Source organism: Perissodus microlepis, chromosome 7 (genome assembly GCF_051167445.1).
Source record: "Perissodus microlepis isolate ML-2025 ecotype Zambia chromosome 7, ASM5116744v1, whole genome shotgun sequence".
Lineage (NCBI taxonomy): Eukaryota > Metazoa > Chordata > Actinopteri > Cichliformes > Cichlidae > Perissodus > Perissodus microlepis.
In genome coordinates, this window is record NC_140467.1 from 21,942,002 (window position 1) to 21,968,556 (window position 26,555).

General features: G+C 40.4%; 1 protein-coding gene across 1 annotated transcript in view; it reads left to right on the top strand.

Moving 5' to 3' along the window:
- The window catches only part of swap70b (switching B cell complex subunit SWAP70b), a 34,841-nt gene that overhangs the window by 968 nt on the left and 7,318 nt on the right, over positions 1 to 26,555 (top strand). The window contains exons 2-9 of the mRNA XM_084934179.1: positions 1,699 to 1,839; positions 9,144 to 9,317; positions 10,623 to 10,850; positions 11,362 to 11,508; positions 11,743 to 11,851; positions 13,111 to 13,292; positions 21,299 to 21,406; positions 24,427 to 24,593. Of these exons, the coding sequence (XP_084790305.1) occupies positions 1,699 to 1,839; positions 9,144 to 9,317; positions 10,623 to 10,850; positions 11,362 to 11,508; positions 11,743 to 11,851; positions 13,111 to 13,292; positions 21,299 to 21,406; positions 24,427 to 24,593 (1,256 nt within the window). The remainder of the gene's footprint in view (positions 1 to 1,698; positions 1,840 to 9,143; positions 9,318 to 10,622; positions 10,851 to 11,361; positions 11,509 to 11,742; positions 11,852 to 13,110; positions 13,293 to 21,298; positions 21,407 to 24,426; positions 24,594 to 26,555) is intronic.

Genomic DNA, 26,555 nt, shown 5'->3' on the forward strand with positions numbered 1-26,555 from the left:
TGTGGAAGGGTGAGGAACCTGGGGTACATGGAGAGAACCCAGGCAAACACAGGGAGAACATGCAGACTCCACACAGAAAGCCTCCAGCCGGTGGATTCAAACCCAGAATCCTCTTGCTGTGAGGTGCCAACCACTACACTACTTTGCTGCACCCAGCAGATTATAGTCTTTGGTTATCTAACAATGCCAAACACCACTGGATGAGAGCATGAATAGGAACAATGGCTGAATGTAGCTCAAGTACTTGTTGTTGTCGTTTAAGTATTTCTATTTAATAAGTGGAGCTGAAGGTTATACAGTGGGTTTTAACATGGCAAAACCAGGGGTGTAAACTTTTCATTAGTCATCACCATTCACTACAACTGGTAGTTTATCTTTGCTGGAATAGAAAATATTGTTTGACAGAGCTCAGTTGACTGACTAATATTCCGAACAATAAAATTGCGCAGTGAAGATCTGAGAAGGAGAACAGTAGATTTACACAAGCTGGGAAGGTCTTTTTGGAGCCATTTCTAAACAACTGCAGATTCCAAGATCATCCCTTCAAACAACTCCACGCAAGTACAAGTTATTCTGCCTACAGTGAAGTGACTTTTACATCTTCATTGACTAAGAGGGTGCTGACCAAGACTACTTCAAATTTGACACATTCAAGTGCCACTGAAATTTGCAGCTGTCCACACGGACAAGCCAAATGCCTCCTGGAGAAAGGTTTTATATGAGACATGACGAATACTGAGGTTTCTGGTCACAATCACGAGAAGTATGTTTGGAGGAGTAAAGGTGACTCTGTCAAAACTAAGAACACGAACATAAATGTCAAGCAAGGGCTGTTGTGCTGCCAGTGATACTGCTACATTGCACAAAGTGGATGAAATGATGACGGAGGGCTACCTTCGTATTCTTCAACTTTACCTCAAATCAACAGTAGATGGTTGAAACTTGGAGACAGTTGGATGTTCCAACAGGACAGTGATCCCAAACGCACATCAGAACTACCTACATATGCTTGGCGACTGTCTGAAATACTTACTCAAAACAAAACCATCTTTAAATTCTTGTACAGCTATTGCATCGATGATAATGCATAATAACTGCATTGTCATTGGTACCAGGGCACAGGGCTGCATACGTGCACACCGTGTCTTCAACATTAGTTGTCTGTAGTATACTTATTTTAAATATTCTGATCTGGTTCCCCCCTTTTTTATTATTATCCTGGGAATGTCCCTGTTGCTACTTGCACAATAGTTAGACTAGTTTCTACACAACTGTGGTCTAAAAAAGGAGAAAAAAATGCAATGCAGCTTTAAGACGCTCCACGTCTGTTGAAAATGGTGAAACACCTTCCTTTGTGGTTCTCTTGGTTGTGCCACACTTGTTCTCCAATTACTGCTGTCATGTCCACATGTGCAACCCCACATGGCTGCGAGTCGTCAAAAGGAATTCTGAGCAGGGGCCTTTGTATGACAGGGAACAGTATTTACATTTTGTTTTATTTTGTAAATGTCGACTGTAACCTACGACTTTAACCCTACGCTGTGACCTTTCATGTAACCTCAAGTGCATTTCTCAAGAAATGTAACCAAGACATGGCTTAAATGGAATGTAACTCATAACTATTAGCTGAAATTGAGTTAAACATATCAATCGATCGTTATAATAACTAGTAAGTATTGTTTTCACCTCTGATTTCAGGTGCTGTCCCACAACTTATGTACAGTCATGAACATTCCCCATGACCCGGTGGCTCTGGAGGAGCACTTCAAAGATGATGACGAGGGTCCTGTCTCCAACCAGGGATACATGCCATACCTGAACAAGTTCATTCTGGATAAGGTCAGTCAGCTGTGTAAGCACATTCAGTCACACTTTGTCAGCCTAGGATAGTAAAGTGGTGTTTATTATATCTAGGGCGCTGTCTTTTTCAGTGTCAACACACTGACAAACAATAAGTGCCATTGTTATAGAGGAAATAATAATGGCAAATTATCAGTCTGCGCTACAACTCTTCATTACTTTGCTTTGAAAATGATACATTAGCTGAAGGCTGTTCAGAGGCTTGACCAGCCATAACAAGTACTTTGTGGGCGTTTTATCTATTTTCTACTAAGGCAGGAGATTGGAGTCATGTTATAGTTGCTGATTGTTTGTCCCTGAGAGCAACAGTCCTGAGTCTTCGTCAGGGCTGCAAAAGCTGCCTGTATGGGCCACTCATAAATAGTGGTGTGATGCTCCTCTCAATCACAATTCTAGACAAATAAAATCAGAATTATTTTCAAAGTAGCCAATTCTTTTTGAAATACATGTTCTTTTCTCTCAAGCAGTTATTTCAATTTCTTGTTTTCTTGCATCATCCTAACTTATTTTAACAGCTGACCTGATATTGTTCTGTAAATTTTCTCCAATCCATAATTTCTTGGGTAAAATATTAAACGCCACCAACTGTGAAACATCATCGGGTGTCTGAGAGAGTGCTGTATGTGTAGAGTTAAAGCACTGAATGACTGGTTGAGAAGACCAGAAAAACTATATAAATCGGGTCCATTTTTAGCATCCGGGCCTTCACATAGCAAACTAGTGTCAAACCTCAGTGCTTCCTCCACCATGCTTAACAGTTGACATGTGTTTTTTCATTTATTTATTTATTTTTGGTTGGGCAGTGTTTGCAGAACCATTCTCAATCAGTATCTGCTTCGTACTCAACAGAATGGGCACAGATTCAGATTTCTGCAAGTCTTTGCCGTAGTTTAACGTCTTTGTGTAATCTTTATAAGATATCCTCTGCTATGGGATGTAGCAGCTTTTGATTTCGTAGACATTTTGTCTTACGGTAGATGTTTGAAAATGGGGCATTTAGACATGAAACTGAGAAAGTTGTGATCAAGATATGATTCATACTGACCGGTCTTTCTTGATATGAGGAGACTTTTTCATTAAGTAGACTTTGTGCATCTCTGAATACTTTTAAAACCTGATCACGGGTAGCTTTTGGAGTCTTGATCTTAATGCTACTGAGGTGCTGTGGCATGGGCTGACATTTTGTACAAACATGCCAATATAATTGTATTAAAAACCACGTTTTGGGAGTAATGTTCCCAAATTCTCATAAGTGTCATAAGCAACTACTTATCTTATAGAGGGTGTTGAAGCTAAATGTGTTTTTTTTTTTGTTTTTTTTTAGTTACTAAACCAAGAGCTGGCATACTTTTCCCAGCCTGCATTGTGACTGATTACGCTGTGTTAAATAAAGACTTAAAGCTATTTGTCTGTCTGTCACTTGATCTAAGATTGGAACCCACTGTGACCAAAGGGTTCACAAACTTTCTCATGCAGAAACCTTGGGTTTTTTTTGTTTTTTTTGATCATGTTTAAAGGTTATTTATTAGTCATATTTAATCGTGCACTACAAAGGTCCATTGATGGACACAGTGTATTAGTAGCTACATTGTGCTGGTGTCACCCTCTGTGTCCATCCATCATTGTATTGCTCCGAGACGGCGGCACAAAACCATTTATTGAACATCAGACCTTTGTGATGATGTAATAACGGGGTCACGGAATGAATGGAGCGTTTGTGATTGCATAGCTGGACATCATGACAAGAGAAAATGCTTATTTAGTCATGTCATGAGCAGCAGTGAGCTCTAGTGGAATTCCTTCTGAATGTTTGGAATTCTTGTATAACATCAGTGCTAAATGGCTATTGCCATGATTTAAAAAGGTCCTTGAACTCTGTCTTAATGAAGGGTTTAAGACTTCTTATTCTTGAATGTTGCTGATTTTATTTTATTTATTTTATATTTTCCAGTAGTTTAGTGTGGCGTTTGTTTGTTTGTTTGTTTGTTTGTTTTTTGTACAACTTCCATTTCAGTCATTTTAAAGATGTATGTAAGAAAAAATAGATACTTGTAAAAATATGAGTTCTGATTGGCTACCTGATAGACTGTGCTCACTGTTAACTTCATGTCTCAATAATCTGTGACACTTTATTAAATTGATCTGTTAATTAACTGATCAATGAATATAAAATACTTTTTCTCCCCTGCTTTATATAATTAAATGACCGGCGTATAGAAAAATCTTTTGTTTTGCCCTTAAAATGAATTGACTATTTCCAGCAGACCAGTTGGTTCAGCTGGAGCTTCAATATATAAAAAGCTTGGATTAACACTAGTTTAGAGAGGCTGTTTGTATTTGTTTATCCTCTTCGTTGTCTCTGTGGCAGTGCACATTTCTGACTGTTTTATGTCTGAAGTGATTTGTGATAAAGCTGCTTAAATTTCTTTCTGGACAAACAGACATACTTGACATACGTGTTGTGTAGATAAGACGTGCTCGTGATTGGTGCTGAAAAATTCTAACCACATTTTCTTTAAAGAAACTAAATGCTGGATTTAGTTTGAGGAACACACACACACACACACACACACACACACACACACACACACACACACACACACACACACTTGTATTTTTTTCACACACAACCATCCCACCCATGCATTGGAGTTGGATGGTGTTCAAAGCATTCAACTTCACTCACTCCTGAGGAAACTCCACCCTGTCACACAAGGAAAGTGTGTGTGTGTGAATCAGAAACCCAAAACCCAGGAGAGCAAGTATCTTATTTTACAAGTGAACACAGTTGCTAGTCAGGAAAAACTTTAAACTGCGTGTGTGTTTGTGCCTTTGTACAGCAGACAGGAAGTGCAGATGGGGCAGTCTGTACTCACCCTCACCAACTCACCCGTATAGTGCAGCAGAAAATAAAAGGCAGACCTCTAACATTTTCTTTTATAAGAGCACAGAGACGTGTGTTGGTGTGATGAGATTGTTGAACTCTGTACCATGACCCTGAAACACTTACCACTGCTGATGTAGCAGAAAAGTGATGATGATGTTGAAGCTCAGGGCCGCACACTTTGTTGTGTGATAGCATGTTGCACTACATAGAAATGTGTGTGCGTGTGTGTGTGTGTGCTTGTGTTACAAACAGAGATTACTTAATTGTTCCAAGTCAAGAATTTTGACACACACAGTCACTGAAAGTGTTGACTGTTGTGGTGACTCCTCTTGTTGCAATAGTTCTCTGCTGTTAGGAAAGATGGAGGACAAAATCCTGAGTCCTCACTTCATGAAAAAATGCGTTGAAGCTAATTGAGGTTTCACCAGTCTGAGACTGATCGGGCGGGTTTGTAAGGCACAGTGTTTCCTTGCTAAGCTGCAGCAGATTGGCAGTAAGACATTTGTGCTAACATGCCTTAAAGCGATTATCTTAATTTGAAATCCATTCTTCTGAAACATCACATTTAATAGGGAACACAGAAATTTAAAATGCATTCATGCACAGAACATGGACTGTTCTGTTAAGGGTTAAGAGCTTAATGGGCTGGTTTCTCTGTTTAGGAACTTTACAAATAAAATAAGAATTCCTTGAATTTATTTTATTTATTTATTTAACACAGTTGTGCATGTAAATAATGTCAGATCTGGAGTAATCTGTGTTCTTGCTGCAGAGCGTGTCTTAGAGTTCAGATTTGGTGAACTTTGTCATTCAAATTCACACTAACCACAAAAGACATGGAGAGGAAGATTTGGCTACAGTAACTGGAGGATGCTTTCATAGTTGTATCGCAATATACACCTTTAGTTCTCTGCTAATGAGAGCCTCAGCAGTCTGTGTTTAGATTTATGTATATTTATTACGCTTTTTTTTTTTTTTTTTTTTTAAAGAAATGAGGATGTTGATGCCAGATGTTGGTGATGAACCATCCTAACAGCACCTGTTTTGTGCTGTGGACCATTAAAAAAGCACTTTGTTACTACTTCCCCCTTTTCAAATGCTTTCATATCACATCATACCGTGTTGAACATTCAGCTGCTCCTTCACCGGTGTGATTCTCATTCCACTCAAGTCTGTGATTTTTAAAAAGCAGACAGTCCGGTTGAACTGGTAACAAGATTTTCTTTTTGTCTTCCAGTTTATTCTAGTCTGACTCCACTTGTTACATTTCTGTGTTGTGTTGTTTCGGTGTGAGATAAGGTTGAAGTTTAGATCCTGAATCCTAATGAACATGTGGCAGTGGAGAGGAGGGGGCGATTTGCTGACAAAGATCTCACTGTTGAAGGGAAAAGACCGAGAGGGATCTTGAAGGGGAGGAGGAGAAAAGACAGCGAGAACCAGCGAGCTAAGAACAAAATGAAAACAAGACGAGCGTGACACAAAGAGAAGCTCTTTCGTAACAAATCCTGCTTTCACGACTTCCCCTTTGCCCTATCCTCGCATGTTGTGCTGCTGCAGAGTGATTAAGCATTCAGAACCACAAACATGATGTGAACACATTCAGCTACCTGAACACATCATCATGAGAGACTCGTCCTTATTTATAACAACAGCAGAATATGTTGTTTTTGAGTCAGACTTACTGCCAGAACCATTGACGAATGGCAAAATATTCATGATGGGAGGAGCCTCTTTACACCAGCATGTAACTTTTTTCATTTTACTCCACCCAAAATCTATTTTTAGCCTTACAAACAATCTTTACCTGTTACAGTCTTTAATAGTTGCCAGTAATTTCACCTTCACAAAAGACCTGCAGCTGTTTTCAGCTTCAGTAATCTCCAGAAAGCTCCCAACAGCAACAAATATTCAATACACATTTGTACCATCTGAACACGTACAGAGAATCAGCATGACTGATAAGTTACTGGTAGGCAAACCCACATTTAATCTGCATAGCTAAAGTAAATGAGGATATCTATTTTGCTTATTTATTATTGAATACACACTTAATTTATTGCTGCTAAGGTACATGAAATACATTTTTATTTTCTCTCATTTTTTATTTTTGCATTTTCTTCTGTCTTGGCTTGAAAAGGCTCTGAATGATGTCATAGAGATTGGCTATCTCTGATGGGAGAGGTGACGATGCAGAGGCCAATTAAAGAGAAGTTTGGCTGTCGTGTTTCTGTAAACACAGTAGCTGGAGAAGTTTGAACAAATTCTGATAAATCTTTGTAGGTGTGTGGAGTGGAGTCATGTTTGCGATGACTTTATAAAGATTCAAAATATTATGTCACATTTGACCTCTGACCTTTCCATCAAGGTCAATAGATTGAGCTGAAGGCCAAAGTGATAAATACAGAGAATAGGGGGTGAGTTGAATTTGCTGAAGTTTGTGCTGTCTGAGTGCTTCTTGTTTTAAAATAATAATTTAGAACATAGACGCACAGAGAAAAGAGTAATACACTACAGGAATGTTTGTTTTTGTTTTTTGTGAATTTAAAAAAAGTGTTTTACTTCATTTAGACGTCAACTTTAATTGACGTTTAGTCCTAGTTTGCAGTGTTGAGTAAAGCAATGCTTCAGGGTGACTCTCAAAAGTTGAGGAAGTACTATCGCTTTAACATCTAAGACAGGTTTCTACACAGGCACTCAACCTAAATGAGCACAATAGCAGGTTACATCAGATCTTGAGAACCGTTCAGGCTTTCAAGCTGGATGTTTGTCTCTCTCTGTCACAGCATGGAAAATGGATTCAGGTTCGGGACTAGCTGAAGCAGCACACAAGTCAAAGGTTTATTATCATGTGAACATAATTCACAAACTCACTGTTCTGTATGTTGCCTGTGAAAAAAGGACATTTTAATGAAGCATTTGATAAAACACACAAGCTCAGAAGCTATTTGCTTTGTAAATAACTACTTGCTTATTTTAGCGTTGTGCATGTTAGTGTGGCTGAGCCCCTCCCTCTGAAAGCGTTAGTCTTCCCCACATTTACACAGAGGAAAAAGGAGTGACTTCCCACGCAGCTCTGTAAAGGGGACTGCAAAGCACATTCTGGAGAGTTCAGCTGGAGGTGATACTTTTAGGTGTTCCTTCCCTGAAGAGCTCAGTTCTCCTGCTTAAAGAACTCAAACAAAGACAGGGCTATGAGTAAACACCAGGCCGCCTCTCTGAGATGATAAACTGAGAGGGGAAAATTTTTCAAGTAATGAGGTCAGCAAATGACAAATAATGCCTTTGTAAGCTCAGTCTCCAGATTTGTACACACTTGGTTTCACACATCCCTCCCCCCGACACTCTTGCCTCTGTATGATGTCATAGAGGATATCCTTAGTATGGTCAGCTAAGTTGTGCCCACAGAAGCTACAAACCTATTTGAACAGTAGTCTTTAAAATAAAGACGACTTATAGGGGAAGGAGCTAAATGGTTTGTTAGCCAGTTAACTGGGGGTCTCCACTAAGGCTTAGTGTAAGAAAATCGAGGATTATTTTAAATGGAGAATAATGCAAAGCTGCTCAGAATAAAAATAAAAAATCTGGAGATGAAAATGGGTGGTAGTTCCACTAAAGTTTGTACTGTGTTAAAGGCTGAGTGTTCAACAGCAATATGAAGTGCTACTGAATGTCCTGAATGCCACCTTAAACCAGTGTTTCTAAAAACTGTGTGATGGCCACTGCAGGTGCCGTAACCATGGTTTTGAGCAGGATTCATGGACTGTAAATATAATAGTTGATGAATCCAGTTACAGGGTTGACTGGTTTCTAATTGCGGCAAACGTTGGAAGATGTTTTGGGATCATTTGCTGGTGGTTGGATTTGCGGGGCGACTGCCAGCAGGACAAGATGTGCTTCTCATCCAAACGACTGCGCACTCAGCCAGCCGGTAGTCTCCATGGAGATGCTACTGTTCACTGGCTCAAAGAAAACATCCCCTCCACACCACTGACTAGACCTTTTTAAGAACTTTCCTCCTACTTGGCTCTGGAATTTAAACCCTAGAGGCACTTTTTCTTTTTGTCCCTTCTCAGTTTCTGTGTGCGTCTTACTGTAATACACAATCTGTCTTTCCGAATACTCCTGCACACATGTACATCTTATATACCCTTATGACATCATTTTGCCTAGCCACCCTGGACTAACTAGCATGGGCATGTGCTAGTAGATGAAACGCATGTTGTACGTTACTAAAATTTGTGTATTATGGATTTGATAAATGGATATATCCCATATGTATAATATCTATGCTCTGTGGTTTGAAACGTCAGCTTTGCAAAAATGTGAGCGTCTGGAAAAGCAGACTGTTCTCCTTTGGTGTGGAACATAACCTGATGATGTTTCTGTTGTGCCACAGGTGAAGGATAACTTTAACCGTCAGGACTTCAACAAAATGTGCTGGACGTTGTCGTATAGGAAGAACCTGGAGCAGAATGAGCTGAAGATCTGTAACGATGACGCCTTCAAGATCTGGTGCATCTTCAACTTCCTGTCTGAAGACAGATACCCCCTGATCATCGTCACTGAGGAGGTCAGAAAACATGGGATGCTGTTGTGTTGTAGTACGCCCTTGTTTTTCCTTTTCTTTTTTTTGTGGCCCTTCCCTCAGTTGGTGTCATAGAGGGTTGGTTAGTATTAGATTTACTGATTAAATCATTAAATTGAAAAACGTGACATTACTGGGTTTTGTACTTTTGCAGATCCACTTTGAAGTGCTCTGTAGTGCACATATAAGTACCCAAGGCTGTTGATGTGTTACGTAAATAGATGTTAAATTAAACGTGAATACTTTTAGAAAGCCTTGTGTACATTAAAACAAAAGCACTTTGCAGTTGTTTTACCGCTCCGTCCTACTTGAGATCTCATTCACTGGTATGTGGCTCATGAAGTAAAATGACTTTGACACCTCTGGTCTGGATGTAAGAGAAGTGACATTAAAAGAAAACAATTCATGTAAACACCAGATGGCTCTAGAAAGGAAGAGACAAATTCTGGGTGAGTTCTAGGTGTCGTTTTTTTGTTCACATCTCCAACTTAACATGGAGTAAAGCAACATCGAAAGAAACTGAAGAAGCTAAATTAGGTTTTGAAAAAATTGAGACCACACCAATTGTGTGTAAAGACGCAGCTTTGGGATGCCATCTATGCCACATAATTAGCTTAACCACTTTTCTGACAAAAGCCCTGCCTTGCACCCTGCCGTCATAAAACCACAGCACTGAACACAAACGTCCTTGTGAGCTGTCTTTGCATCAAAAGTGCTTCAGAAGCTACGCAGTAAGACGCTAACCTGTGAGGATGCCATTGACTGGTTCAGGAATCACATTAAGGTTTTTTTTTTTTTTTCTTTTTTTTTTTTTTTTTTTCAAGAGACAGTAAACATCTTACATTTTAGACTGGAGCACTTTTTTTCAAAGTGCTTACTAAAAGGGGAAAAACTGGCGTGAACAGCCTTTTTATTCATCTGTAGTCTGTTTTATTTGCAGCATATGATATTGTACGTGTCCCTTCACTGTGTCACTTAGTAGCCAGTGGAAAAAGTCCGTTGCTCAAGAGCAGAAAAGGAAGTTTCGAGCTTCCTGTTCTTTTACAAATGCTGGAAGATTTATTGTTGTGTAGGAAAAACATCAGAACTCAAACACAGGAAGATTGTTTGCAAAAGAAATGCACATTTTGCTGCTGCAGTCATGTAAGGATGAATTGTGGGAAAAATGCAGAAATGGTGAAAGTTATCTTTTATTGTAAATGAACAGCTGTGCTTTTGATGAAAAATGACTCTGTGCATGTGATGTGTGTGTGTGTCTTTGTGTGTCTGTGTGCATGTCTGCATGTACAGATTGAGTACTTCTTGCGTAAGTTGACAGAGGCGATGGGGGGAAGCTGGGTGGAGGAGCGCTTCGAGGACTATAAGCTGCAGCTGAACTCAAAGCAGCAGTGTCTGAATGCATGGGAGCTCATCAGCCTAGTTGGGTCGGGTCACTTCAGTAAGGGCATGGACCATCAGACGCTCTCAATGGGAATCGGTGAAGTATACCAGGAACTCATTCTCGACGTGCTCAAACAGGTGGGCAGCACATCAGCACAGACTGATGGTACAGTCTTCATCGCAAAGCTCTGTCATCTTACTCTGATTTCAAAGAGTGCCGATGCAGCCTACTGTAATAACTGTGAAGCATATACCACTTTAAATGATAGGAGTCATAGATTTCACACTAAATTAAACAGCACGTTTAGCACCTGGCAATGAAAATGTCAAAATCCCTCTAAATGTCTTAGTTCACAGTAGAAAAAAGGCCCCAAAAAATGCGCAAGTTTTTCGATATTTCGATTAATTCTGCTAAAAACTAAAACTGTTTTTTTAAAAAAAAAAAAAAAAAAAAAACGCTGTTTGGGACCAAGCATTTTGAAAATAATTACAAATGAAATTCTAATCACAAATGCAAATCATTGATTAAAAATAGTGTCAAATAATGACATTTCAGTTCATAAAGTGTTAATTATTGATTTATAATAAAGCCTGCTGTTAGGAGGATGTGAATGTTATTTAAGCCGCTAAGTATTCTGTCTTACTGCAGGGCTATATGATGAAGAAAGGGCACAAGAGAAAGAACTGGACAGAGCGCTGGTTTGTGCTGAAGCCAAACACAATCTCATACTATGTTGGTGAAGACTTGGCTGAAAAGAAAGGAGACGTCCTGTTGGATGGAAACTGCAGTGTGGAGGCAAGAGCCTGCTGTCTGTAGTAAAACTCTGTTTCAGCTTCCTGGCCTTGATTTCTATGAGAACAGCAGCGGAAGAGAATATAAACATGTGAAACACAGAGATTAATACCCTATGCACATAAGAAATAAAAGACCAGAGAACCTCTTATAAAAAAAAAAAAAAAAAAAAAGTATGTTTTGTTATTGTTTTTTGTCTGTGTATTTTCAGCTTGTAAATTCTGTTTTTCTTTGCAGCATTTACAAGATAAAGAGGGAAAGAAGTGCCTCTTTCTCATCAAGTCATCACAAAAAAGCTTTGAAATCAGTGCATCAGACAAGAAGAAGAAGCAGGAGTGGATCCAAGGTGAGTTCTATCGAAGCTGCTCGATAGTAGTTCGATAATAGTTTTCTGCTGTCTGCCTCATTGTTAATAAACAGTAAATTAGTTGTTCACTACTTCTACTGCAAATAAACCTCTGGTAGTTCGACACAGTTAAAGAAAAACTTTGTTCTGCTCAAAACACCTGACCTACAAGGTATCCAGGAGCCTGCTGTAGTTGTTCGGATGACTGAACTACTTCATCTTACGCCTTTTTGATGCGGACAAGTAGCAGCTCTACTTTGAACCATTCCCAAATGACTGAGCTCCTCCCTCTATCCCTAAGGGAGTCTCCAGCCACCCTTTGGAGGAAGCTCATGTCCACTGCTTGTTTCAGCCATCTCTTTTTTTTTCTCTCTCACTATTCAGTGTAACGTCAGTAACAGCTGAATTTCTCTCTTTATGAGAATACCCAGGACATGTAGCTGCAGGTCTGATGAAATGATTACAGAATCAATCATCGACCTGTGACTTAGGGTGTCCTGGGGCCAAGTGCACATATGAACATCGTGAATTGTATGTTCAAACACGATGGTCATTATGGACAAGCAAACCATGGCTCAGGCGGTCCCTCCCATTCGCATATCCCCAGATTGTGTCGTCACTAATCTAGTGACAATTCAAGTTGCCTGAAGGGGACAATGGAGTCCCCGGAAGGGGCACCTTCAGTCATCCCATGCATATACCTACCCCTGACTGCCTGACGATTGCCTTTGAGCAATGGCAACTCCAGAGTAGTATAGAGCCCAGGCTGTGTATTGAGGCAAGCCCAAGTATCTCTAGCAGTACTTCCCAACCCCTCACACTGGCTCAGGTGCCTTCCTGCCCAAAGAGGTGATATTCCATGTTCCTAAAGCTAGATTTGTCATCTGTGGATTGGACAGTGAGGGCATCCAACCATGACTGCGGCCTGATCCACAAAACACCAAACTCTCATATCCCCTACTGTTAGTGGTGGTCCCACAAGAGAGCAAACCCATGTAGTGCTTTCAGACTGTGCCCAGCCAGACCCCATATGTTAAAGCTCAGCCTCCTTACTGTGACCTCTCACCCAGGACCAGTTTGCCTTGAGTGATCCTTCCAGGGTTGAATTGCCCCTGACAACATAGCTGCTGGGATCACGCTGGCATGCAAAACTGTCCTCCAGGAAAAAAGTGGCAATTCATAGAGGGGCTTGGAAAAACCAAAACATGAAACAGGAAGCTCTAAAACTAAAGATTTTTTGTGTGATATCCATGTCTCAGCTGTTCAGAACTGCGTGACTCTGCTGCGTCAGGGCAGACCAGCGCCGCACCGCGAGGCTCGACAGAAGCGCAGAGAGCTGCGGCTGAAACAGCAGGCTGAACAGGAAGAACTGGAGCTGAGGATGAGGGAGCTACAGACAGCCAATGAGGCCAAGCAGCATGAACTGGAAAATATGAGGAAGGTAGGAGATGAAACTCACACAGGCAATAGTCCCCCGTGGATCCAGTCTGGTCAGATAAAGTCTGCCTCACTATCACTTCTGTTTCGTAGCATCTCAAAGGTGAAAATGAACAGAAGTGAAAGATGCAGAGATTGTCAAAAATATAACAGATAAAATCGCAAAGCGGGGGAGGAAAAAACGAGAGACTTAAAGCAGCTCTTGGCCATCTTCACTATGCTGTTTGTATTGAAACAGGGAAGTTGATCTTTGTGGTCATGTGAGACAGAGGTCCATATCTTCATGGGAAAAACTGAGTGAGTGTGCATCATTTAGAGACAAAAAGCTATAATAAGTGCAAACTGTACATATAGTACAAGATCAACATGTGATCCTCAGACATTAGAAACACCATGTAAAGTGAAGCCACCGACTTTCATCCTCTGAGCTAAAAATAAAAATAAAAGTTTATTTTCCTTTGTTAAAATGGAAAAAAAGAAGAGAGCTTATCAGAAAACAGCCCGACGGTTGGGCAGGCAGTAATAACAGTAATTAAAACAGCCTTTCTCTTGAGAACTTCTTGAAAATAGGAAGTGCACGTAAGGGAGATGTGGTTACTGAGGTTATAACGAGAGAAACGTCTGCATATAAGGCTGGAGGTGCATCTGTTGGATCACAGATGAACACCAGGATGTTTAAATAAGATTAATTATGAATGGAGCAGAAAAAACGTCTGTGCATTCTTTAGTGAGCGAGACAAACCTGAGGGATTTCCCTCACTGAAGTTCTGAACTTGTATGTTCGAAAACGGCACTCCTCAAAGCACAGCTCAGTACTCAGTCTCAGATTAAAGAATGAGGAAGGATGGGAGGCATTCCTCTTCCAGCATCCAGCATAAAGTGCACTGGAGCAACTGCACCTCACTGTCGAACTATTCACACAATGTTACAGCACACTGGTGGTTAAAGACCAGCTAATTTGTGTTCTCACATTCATGTCAGAGAAGTCTTAGAAATGTTCAGGGCTCAACTGTATGTGTGAAGAATTTGCAGTGTTAAAGATGCAAGCCTGTCCTCCATTTTTCAGACAGTCTCCACAGGAAGGTGCTCACTATGTGGCACTAATTTTGGGAAAGTGCCTGAAGTATCTGAAAACAATGTTCTGCCTGCCTTGCCTTTTATGGAATTATATTTCCTTCAAAAGACAGCAAATAATTTGTTGCCATTTATGCAAATAGAACTCGACAGCCAAGTGCACAAAGGAGCCATCATGCAGGCGAGCGCGTCTCTGCTTAGCTGTAGCTAATTTATGCTCTTGCAGATGGCTCTGCTGTCGGAGCTGACTTCTGCTTGCTTGCGTCAAACTGACTTTTGAGAGCTTGTGGAGGGGGGAAGCCCAAAGAAAGAAGGCCTCTGATGGGCCTAGCTACTTTCAAAGCAATCACACCTTTAAGCCTCGGTGGATGGTTTTTTTGAGGTTCTTTGGATGTATGGTTTATTTGGTTTGTTTTTATGAGCGATTCGGTCCCTGTACGACCACAGTGAGAAGTTGGTCTGCATTGCAGGACGTGAGCCCTAGTGGGTGTTGAACTCTGCCAGGGCTGCCCTCTGTAATTGATTACAGTCATCATTTTTTATGAACAGGCATAGCCAAGTGTTGATATACTCCTAGCTTCATCTGTGGTTACAAACTGTGGGGTAGTGACCAAAAGAATGAGTTTGTGGATACTAGCTGTGAAAACGAGCTTCCTGTAGAGGCTGGCTTCTTGCTCAAAGCTGAGGTGAGGAGTTAAGTCATTCGAGACTGACTCGAACAGCCGCCACTTTTGCACACTGAAAAAAGTCAGTTGAAGTGGTTCAGGTATAAGTGTAGGATGTTTCCTTGATGAGGTGTTCCAGGCATGTCCTGTCAAGAGGAAGCCCTGGTGTAGACCAAGGACACGCTGGGGAGATTATTTCTCAGCTGACCTGGGATTGCCTCAGTTTTCCCACAGATGCGTTGGAGGTGGCTGGGGAGAAGGGGGTTTGGGCTTCTCTTCTTAGACTGCTGCTTCTGTGTGACCTGGCCTTAGATACTAGCAAAAACTGGATGGATGGTAATGGAGCTAACAAAATGGTCCAGTCTGGTTACAACTATAACTGTTTTCATAAATCTCTCCCCCCCAGACCATAGACATATACTGGCTATGGTCAGCAGCCTGCCACCTCTCTCTGTGGCCACCCACTGCACTGTGAAGTGATAAAACTAAACGGATAGAGCCGACTGGCACAGATACAGCAACTTAGAAGTACCAAGATGTCTCTAACTATTATGGTATAATGTTGGGATTGCATCTTGCTTAACCAGTGTTAAGAAGGCGGTTTGTGGCCAAGAAGGAACCACTGTTTTCAGTCAGGTATGTCATCACGGCTGTCAATGTCTAAATTAAGTGTCAAAACCAATCCAGCAACATTCCTCTAAGATCGCATCACAACTTAAAATAATCATTCAATAATCATTATCTTGCGCACTTTTAGAAGTGACAGTGTATTTTTGTGTCGCACACTGCAGGGTTACACACACGTCTCATGCAACTATTTGAAGTAGGTCAACTAAAAACCCTCGTTACCACTGAAACTTGCTGCCAGCTCATGAATGCCAACAATAGACCAGCTCCACCCTGCAGTCTCTGACTAATAAATAGTCCATCACTTCCTGCAAATAAAGGAATGTGGATTGAAAGAGCAATGTGGGGGCAGGGGGTGCAGCAGCCATTAAACATGTTGCTCCAGAAAATCCTCCTGCTGAACCTCACTCTCTCTGCTGCTACCAACACTGCTGATTTCTGCAATTTCATTTGTCTTTTTCAAATGCTGATAATTAGTGGCTGCTCGCTGCTAATTCTGAGAAATAACAGGAAGTGCCATCTTCAATATTGTCGTGGTTAAGTATTTTTCTCATTGCTGTTATTCATCTGTGAGAAATCTGTTTGTTTGTACTGTCCTTCTGCAAGGTGGGCAAATGTTACAAATGTTATGAAATAGTCTCTCAACTGTTTGATTTTGTGATTTTTGTTATAGGAAAAAAACATCATTGCAGAGCAGATGGGCTATGAATAATTAAAAAAGGCCTCTTATCTGACTCAAGGGGTCAGATAAATCTTCTGAGAATGGTATTGTTTAGTTAAACTTAAATCACCGCATTGACCACGTATCAGTGGTTAGGTTTTCAGTTCAGTGTAGGACCGGGGGGTTTGCAGCCAGCATTGTGAGTAAAGCTAAGTTGCAGTCAGACTGGTTCACGCTGCGCTCGTCTAACAGACTGAAGAACAGGACAAGAGTTCTTTGTCTGGAACAGCGACCTCTAAACTCACAACAATCTACCATTGAGGTGTAAGTGTACAACTCGCATAGTTAGCTTCATGAATTAACAATGAACACAAACATGTGTAGCCACACACAGGCATACAGTAGACATTCTCACACACTGCTGCTATAAGAGGAGCACTGTGACAGTCTGCAGACAGTTCACATCAGGGGTGAAGCAAAAAGAGGTTATTGATCAACCACTAGCACAGTTTAATTTACCGAAATGTTTTTCCCTGTTATGTTCGGTTTTGTTTCGAAACAAACCCACGCTCTACACCAACAGCCGGCAAACTTAAAAATGTGTTTTCATAAATTGTTTGTATATTCTAGTATTGTTGGTGTCACATTCCTCATAGGTCAGTGAGATGCCAAGAGGCCAAAAACAGCTACACACAGTTCGCACAAGACTGTGTTGCCATTTATACGCTTCACAATGTATTTAAATGATTGTAGAACAAAAACAATGGCAGCAATTATAAAAGTTTAACCTTGCAGTATATAGGCTAGGTTGGACTTTTAAATGTATTTTAGTTTAGTTAGTATTATTCTAGTATTTTTGAACCTTTGCTTCTTTTATAAATACAAAAGCTGACCATATAAAGTTTTTAGAGCTGATTTGATTGACTTGGAGAAAGAGTTTCGTTACTCATCCAAGTGACTTCTTCACTCTCAGCTGACTGCAGGTTTCCCCAACCTTATAAACAGGTTTGACTCTCATCATCCACTGGAGCACAAACTGTATGTCATCAGGATGCTACAGCACAGAGCAAACACCATTCCCACAGTCACAGAGGCCAGGGAAGCAGAAGAACATCATATCAAGAAGGTCCTGAGTAAATGTGGTTATCCCAGCTGGACATTTGTCAAAACTGAGAAGGCGCCAAAAGAACGCTCCAGGAGAGAAGGACAACCGCTGCCTAAGTGAAAACTCCCGCATCTCTGTGGTTTTTAAACCCCAAAACACACTGCACCAAAAATTGGTCCACCCCAAGGATTGGGTCCTGCGACACAAACAGACTGACATAGTGTACGCTGTAAAGTGCCAGGAGGATTGCCAGGATTAAACATCAGGGAAACCAAACAACCTCTGGCTAAGCTGATGGCACAACACAGAAGAGCTACCTCGTTAGGCCAGGACTCTACAGTCTGTCCACTGCCCTGTAGGTGTAAATAATGATGAGGATGTACACATCCTGGACAGGGAGGAATGCTGGTTTGAGTGCGGAGTCAAGGAGGGCATTTACGTGAAAAGGGAAAGACCATCTCTGAATCGAGGAGGGGGGGGTCTGAATCGAGGAGGGGGCCTAAGGGTACATCTTTCGCCAACTTACAATGCTGTGATTGCAGCCATTCCCCAACTCTCTGTGAATGGTACTCATGGTACCATTCGCACTGATCAGTGGTCTTTGATCAATGGTTGTTGATCAGTGGTCATGAGAATTTGCACATTAATGATCAAGGAACCAACCTCACAGCCCATTGTTCCTTCAGTGGTGCTAGTTTCAGTCATTGTACAAAGGTACTTTTTATAAGTTTGGGGAAACCTGCAGTCAGCTGAGACTGAAGAAGTCACTTGGATGAGTGATGAAACATTTCTCCCACTGAAAATGCTACGTCCAGATGAACAGAATCAACTTTTTGGGATGTTGTCTTTATATATCAGGTAAATTGCAATTATGGTCAATTTCTTCTTGGAACTAAATTTTGATTGCGTTTCTATTACAGCATACGGGGAAGATTTGTCTTTATTGAAAAAAAACCCAGAAGTATAAAGTGTTGTTACAGCCTGGCAAGATAATGAAACTGGGCAATTTAAATAAATGGATGTAAATGAAAATGGAGTTAATGAAACTGCTGCTGCTACATTTTGTAATAAATTCAGGGACCTCTAGAAACATCTAGAAGCACCAAACCTACTTATGCTCCTGATAATATTTTATCAAATGTCCTGTTTCAACAGTCGCCTGCAATTCCACATTGATAGCAACTTGTGTTGTATTTTATAACTTTGTCATTCAGAAAGTTAAATGAGGGAAAAGTCTTGAAACAGGCAACAAAACTTGTAGCGTGCACTCAACATTCTCTCTTCTCTAAATCTAAAAGGAGACTCATGGTGAGACAGTGCAAATCAAGCCTCGTCACACTTGTTTGCTGGGTGTGTTTCACAAATGGCTAAACTGAATTTCCCTTCATTCACAACCAGCTGTGGCAGATAGCTGCCCCTCCCCGAGGTTGGTGGTGCTGAAAGGTATACTCCTATTTTTAAAGGGAGTTTTTCCTTCCCACTGTTGCCCATTACTTGCTGATAGAGGGCCTGGTGATGGTTCTTTCTAATATTGTTGGTATTGTATCCTAGAAAGTGCCATGAGGCAGCTTTTTTTTTTTTTTTTTCTTTTTTTCTTTTTTCTTTTTTTTTCTCTTTAAATTGGTGCTATATAAATTTTTTTTGATCTTCATGTTATCAATGCGGGTGATTGTGGCTCAAGAGTTGGGAGTTTGCCTTGTAATCGGAAGGTTGCCGGTTTGAGCCCCGGCTTGGACAGTCTCGGTCGTTGTGTCCTTGGGCAAGACACTTCACCCGTTGCCTACTGGTGGTGGTCAGAGGGCCTGGTGGCGCCAGTGTCTGGCAGCCTCGCCTCTGTCAGTGCGCCCCAGGGTGGCTGTGGCTACAATGTAGCTTGCCATCACCAGTGTGTGAATGGGTGGATGACTGGATGTGTAAAGCACTTTGGGGTCCTTAGGGACTAGTAAAAGCGCTATACAAATACAGGCCATTTACCATAGTTTAAAAATGGTCAAATATGATACCAGTATGTGAAGTAACTGGCTAGCATGCTTACCACTGTCTGAAATCCTGATTATTTATCAGCCATAAAATCCTGATGGGTATTGTCATTAACTGGCCTTGCAGGTAGTGTGGACCCCCAACTCTGTGATTGCGATAACGATCGAGAACTAGGCAGTGTAAGATTTTCAAGTTGATACCATGTTTGAATCTAATAGGATGCTGAGCGGCAGCACTGGCAGGCAACAGTTTTCACATTTTGTGTTTATATTACTTGTGTTTTAAATTAGCACTGTAGCACAGTGCCATCTCCATTGTGTTGGTCTATTTCAATTGTTTTTTTGTTATTAAATTGAGATTTTAGCAATCAGCAATAACATGGATCGATAGCAGAGTTGGGGTGCATTGATTAACCATGTAGAGTCTGCAATGACAAGGCTAAGTGTGTGTGTGTGTGTGTGTGTGTGTGTGTGTAACTGTAACTGTAATGGTTACATCAACCCGGATAAACGTGGAAGGTCATGAGAGAATGACTAGTAGTCTTCTTCTTCTTTTACTTTTTTTTTTTTTTTTAATAAAAACAAAAAAAACAAACAAAAATAAAATGCAACCGCAATGGTAAAACATTTGTTATTCCAAGAAGTCTGAACTCTGCAGGAAAAATGATTTCAGTGTGTATTACTTCATGCTCAATTTGCCTTCATAGAGCACTGCTGGTGTTACATTTGCATACCTATTCAGAGGCAGCGTATTCATTTCTGTTAGTCTGTTATAAACCACAGTCTTACAACTAAAATTAAACATGCAGCAATCCCCCCCGACAGGTCTTTGCTGAAACTTCCCCCTCACACCAGTTTCGTTGTTTGTTTTCCTTTTTTCATTCTGTGGTTTTTAAAATAGAGAAACTGCTTTTTAATTTCAAGTTTATTTAAAAGTTATGATGTAGTTCGCCAGTTTCAAAATGGAGCATGAAACTGATGTGCTGCATACTATATATGTGTTACTACTTTTCAGTTCTCATCCTTGGCTAACCTTTTGTCTGCACAGCAGTTTCATAAAACTACTAGATGCTTAAAACAAAATAAAACATAATAGATATAATTACCAAGCTTTAGAAGGGAAAATTAAATTAGAAGAGCTACAGTTCTGGTTGGTTTTTAGCCAATCCCTAACCTTTACTGCAAAATCATTTATCTCCTCAACTAGACTTCACTTGGCAATATGTCTCAAAATGTTGGCACTTTAAGGAGAAACTGTACAAATTAAGTATTACAATTACGGCCATAGCTATGAGGACGCCAAAACAAAACACAAACTGGCACATGTGCGCTCTAGATGGCTTTTTCTTTGAAAACACTGGACATGTTGCCAAATTGATATCATTCCCCCCAGTGTGTCGAGTTGGACTGTAGCATGACTCATTAAGAATGATGACTGATGATTGGTTAAGGTACGAGGAGTGAATCGAAGGTAAAGCCAGTTAATAGTAGGTAACTTTTGCCTTGTGTTATTTTAATTCCAATAAAGGATGAAGTCCACGCTTTATCTTGTTTTTTTTGTCATTAGTATACACCCACAGCACATATTTCAAATTTTCATATATGTAGTTGGTTCTGCAAAAGCAGGAAGAGTGAAGCCCTTTACAGTTTTCAAAATTCCAGGCTTTTTTTTTTTTTGGCTGTTTTACGACTCTAGGACTTTAATATATTGAGAAGTGTAGCTTTTCTAAGCCCTGGTTATATCCCTGACTAGAGTGTGATATTTTAGTGAATGTAAAAGTAACGCCACCAAACAGTCTCTTTAACCTGACACTACAAGGGTGTAAAATGTGTGATTTCACATACTGCTTTAGTCCACTCTGCATTTCATTTTTGGCTTGTCTGTTGCTCTTTTGGCAGGCTCTGGAGGAGGCAGCAGCTAACGCAGCAGAAGAAGAAAAAAGACGCCTTCAGACCCAAACTGAGCTCCAGGACCGCTACAGGAGGGACCTGGAGAGAGAGAAACTGGTCTGTCAATCCTTTTCATCTGCATGTAATGTCTAATGTCTAGCCAGTTGGACTTAATATCATACATGGACATTTCCTCTGCACCATTACCACAAACCTCTGATTACTCTGCCTGACAACATCTTAATATTGTTGCGCTACACTTGATTAAGTACACTCTAGTACTGGATCTTCCGATCTTCTGATTAAAATGCCAATTTAGAGTTATTTACTTTAATTCCTGAACAGAAAAACTATTTTAGTGGTTTAGTGGTTCCTACTTCCTACTGTTTAAGTTAATTCTGCATCTCCTCACTGTATCTCTGCATAATTTCCATGATGGCTGTTCATCAGTGCAATTCCACTCAGTCTTTGGTCAGTTATCTGAGATATTTATTGAAACATCAGTAGTAGATATGTGCAAATGTCATCAATGGTGGCCTCCATAGTTGAAGTGCCACATTAAAATGACAGCAATATTAGCACTGCATACTCCTTGTGTAGTCTTAAGTACTATTACAGATAAAACAAAAAATAAGCAAAGTCGAACACTACCAGGTCCTGAGTTAGACCCCACCATCTGGCCGGAGCCTTTCTGTGTGGAGTTTGCATGTTCTCCCCGTGCTTGTGCGGGTTCTCTCCGGGTACTCTGGCTTCCTCCCACAGTCCAAAGACATGCAGATAGCAAGGTTAGGTTAACTGATGATTCTAAATGTGAATGTGAGTGCGAATGGTTGTCTGTCTCGCTGTGTTAGCCGTGAGACAGACTGTGACTAGACCTGTCCAGGGTGTACCCCAACTCTCACCCCATAATAGCTGGAATAGACTCCAGCCCCCCTGACATGGATGGATTGGGGGGGGGGGCACCAGACTGGTCAATTACTGCACTTGCTTTATATTCAGGGACATTAATCCTCAATTATCAGGCTGCAAATATATTTATAATAATGCATTTTATTTGAGGGCACCTTTCAGAAACCCAAGGTCACCTTACAAGGAACAAAATTAATAAAAGGAACAATATATCACTGTATTATTGAGAGCATGCAATAATGGGTAAGTCGGAACAATTTTCTTGCAACATTGTTTTGCTATGACATAATTCATCCATTTCAATTTGACATAAACCTGTTAAATACATAAACTGAGATTAGCTACTAAAATAAACACAAAACAGAAAAGTACTGCAGAGTCTTGGGCAGCAATTTGGAGAGACTTGAATGGATGTTGTTTGTTGCCTCACATTTAAGAACATAGTGTGTGGTTAGGAAGAGTCTATGAGGCTCAGCTGACACTGATGGCGTTTTCTTTCTTACTCACAAACACTTGTTTGTAAAAGAGCCCCGTTTCACTGTGCTCGAATGCCACTGATAACATCTTGACATGCTTGCTACACAGCATGGATGTGGTGAAATGGCAGAGAGATGTTTAACTGTGGTTCTTTAGTCACAGTTCTGCTCTTGGATGTCCCACTTAGTTGATCCTAAGAGACGGCGTAATTTTGATTTGTATTTCTTACTTAATCTTATACATCATTAATATGTTACTTGGTTTAAGTTGGTTGTAACAGCACTTCGCTTAACTCCACTTTCTCTCACACTCGTCCACACCAGCTGAGCTACCCACTGAGAATAGCATGAGGTTTTTAGTGTTTGCTCAAGATCATCTCCACTAATGAGTTAAAACTCATTCTGCTGATCAATCCTGATGGCCCATTGATCAGTTGATTATAAAAACTGCTGATTAAGATTGTGTGTGCTAATTCATAAACTTCTGATCCCAGAGGTGTTATATGAAGCAGTGTTAATGCTAATAAGTATGTTATACTTCTTCCTACTCCATTTCAGACTTAATAATTGTAATTTCATGTCATTTAGACTCTATTTTATTTTATTTATTTTACTTTTTTGTTTTGTCTGAGCACATACATGTGTGTATTTACATATATATTCGTATTTGTACATGTAAATGCAAGTATGTGTACTTGTATATATCATTTTTTTCTGTATATGTCTGAAATAAAGATACAATAACAATGAGTTAGTGAGGTACGCTGAGCTCTAAGGTGACTCTCAAATGCTTTCATTGAGGCTTTTCCCGTCAATAAGCTCCAAGTGGGATTTGAATAATACAGCAGCCTTTTGAAGGCTGTTGAACAGCAATAATATTCAGTCAACAGAAAATATTTAAATTTGATCTGAGCATAAACTAAAGTGATTTACAGCCCTCCATCAGAAGGCTTTGGGACAGTGTCACAATGCACTTTAAATGCACCCACAATATCAGAAATAAACAGCAGCACTCAGGACGTAAAGACTGCTAGAATAAATATTAACTTATGAACTCACAAGGCTGATTTTTTTTTTGTCATATTTTGCTGTTATATTTCTTTGCTGTCACCTGTTCCTCTGTCTCTGGATGTAGGCGGCCCTTTTTTATGTGAACGCACTTGGAGCAGAAAGCCTGAGTTTACAGAGAGCTGATAGCAGTTATCTCTGACTGAGGTTTTAGGTTGCACCTGTCTATGTCTGTTTATTTTACACGTCTAATATCAAACTCGGGTTTCCTGTGAGATGTCGATTAATCATGACAGGAGTACTTTAGATATGCGCACCTGCCGTGGCACTTTAGAGTTGGCACCAATATGCAAACTCCAACACTTAATTCAAGTCAAGTCAGTTTTTAAAAAAAAAAAATATATATATATATATATGTATATAGCATGAAATCATTACCAGTCCCCTTAAGGCGCTTTATATTGCAAAAAGACCTGTAAAGACCCGACAATGAGAAAGAAAACCCTGAAAATTAGATGATCCCCTATGAGCAAGCAGTTTGGAAACAGTGGGAAGGAAATCCTCGCTTTCAACAGGAAATAACATCCAGCAAGAGATGGGACAAAAAAAACACACTGAGGAAGGGCCACAGATTAATAATATCTAATGATTGCAGAGTGGTGTATAAACACATACGAATGGATCTTATGAGTATTAATTTTGAATTCCAGGTGAAGTATACTTCTGTGTTTCCTGGTTTTAAAGGTGCGGCAGCAGATTGAGAAAAACCTGGCTGAGAAGTCCACTGAGCTGGAGCAGTACCTGCAGAGGGTCCATGAGCTGGAAGACATGTATCGCCAACTGGAGCACGCTTTGGAAGACGAGAGGCGTGCCAGACAGGATGAGGAAATCATCCGTAAGCTGCAGACACGGTGAGTCAAAGGGTGTGCGGAGGGAGAAATGTTTGGGTTTGTATAAAGAATATTCCTCACAGAGCCTCACTCAGATCCTCTGATGAGGAAACTTAGGTCACTCGGATCTTTGCATACTTCTCCTATCTGGAAAGCATAACACTGGGATAAATATATTCATAGAAATTCTTTTTTGTTACCTTAACAATCCAGCACTGGTGCTACCAAATTTCAGTGAAGCATGAAACTTAATATTCCTAATGAAGTGCATCACATGAACCTCTGTCCAAAGAGCTGAGTCTAAGTCTTTGTTTTCCTAATATAGGAGGCTATACACAGCCAGACTTTCAACTTCTCCTTCATACACTCGACATTTCCTCCCTCATCTTTCCTTCCTATCTGCTGATGAATACATTCCAGGTCACGTTTGAGAAGTCACCAGCGAGTATTTCCTTTAAATGTAGTCGTTGTGTTAAAAATGGCAATCAGTTCTTTAGAAGAGGACAATTTTCAGTGGCTGTTTTTTCTCTACAACCACAGTTAAATGAGTAAAATATGCCTGAGACCTAAATGGCAGTGTTTTATAATGAAACGTATAGGTGCTTAATGAGATACAAGAAATATTAAAGACTTGCCACTGAAATTTTGAGAGAGGAGATTTGCAAGGGGCACAGTTGTGCAGCACTATATACATATGAACAGTCTCAGTGTCAAAAAATATCAACTATACAAATCATGACATCACCATTATGTTTGTATATATTTATGTTTATTATATTTACTTTATATTTACTTGTCTAACTACACTATTGCACCACCTGCTGACACATCTGTTTACAACTGATTTATACATTAGCTTCTTTATTATTCTTTTTTTTTCTTTTTAAAACAATTATACTTTTACAGCCTGGAAATATATTTCTCTTTTATTTGTGAAAAAGTGTTTGTCTCCTGCCTGATTTTCTCTTTTTTGTGTGTTTTTGTCACACTTAAATATTTCAGATAATCCAAACAAATTTAAATGTTAGACAAACATAATGCAAGTAAACACAAAATTAAGTTTCTAAATGAAGGTGAGCTGATTGCCCCCTAAACCGAATAACTGGTTGGAGCACCCTTAAAACTGCAACCAAGCTATAAGTGGTAATGAGTCTTTTACAGCACTGTGGAGAATTTTGGTCCACTCATCTTTGCAGAATTGTCGTAGTTCGGTCACACTGGAGGGTTTTCGAGCATGAACTGCCTTTTTAAGGTCATGCCATAGCATCTCAATCGGATTTAAGTCAGGACAAGGCAACTCAAAAGTCTGCATTTTGTTTTTCTTAAGACATTCAGAGGTGGACTTGCTAATGTGTTTTGGATCATTGTCCTGCTGCCAAATCCAAGTTTGCTTCAGCTTGAGGTCACAAACAGACGGCCGGACGTTCTCCTTCAGGGCGTTTTGGTAGACAGCAGGATTCATGGTTCATTTACCACAGCAAGTCTTCCAGGTCCTAAGGCAGCACACAGACCCAGACCATCACACTACCACCACCGTGTTCTACTGTTGGCATGATGATCGTTTTCTGAAATGACACACACCTTTTTGTCTCGTCAGTCCACAGAGTATTTTCCCAAAAGTCTTGGGGATGATTAAGATGTTTTCGGGCAAAACGAGACGAGCCTTTATGTTCGTTTTGCTCAGCAGTGGTTTTTTGTCTTGAAACTCCCATGCAGGCCACTTTTGCCCAGTCTCTTTCTTAAGGTGGAGTCATGAACACTGACCTTAACTGAGGCAAGTGAGGCCTGCAGTTCTTTGGATGTTGTTTTGGGGTTGTTTGTGACCTCTTGGATGAGTCGTCGCTGTGCTCTTGAGGTAATTTTGGTCAGCTGGGCACTCCTGGGAAGGTTCACCACTGTTCCATGTTTTCACCATTTGTGGATAGTGGAATCACTTTTTCCACACAGGGCCATGTAGGTTTGGATTCTTTTTCCTCTTAAGAG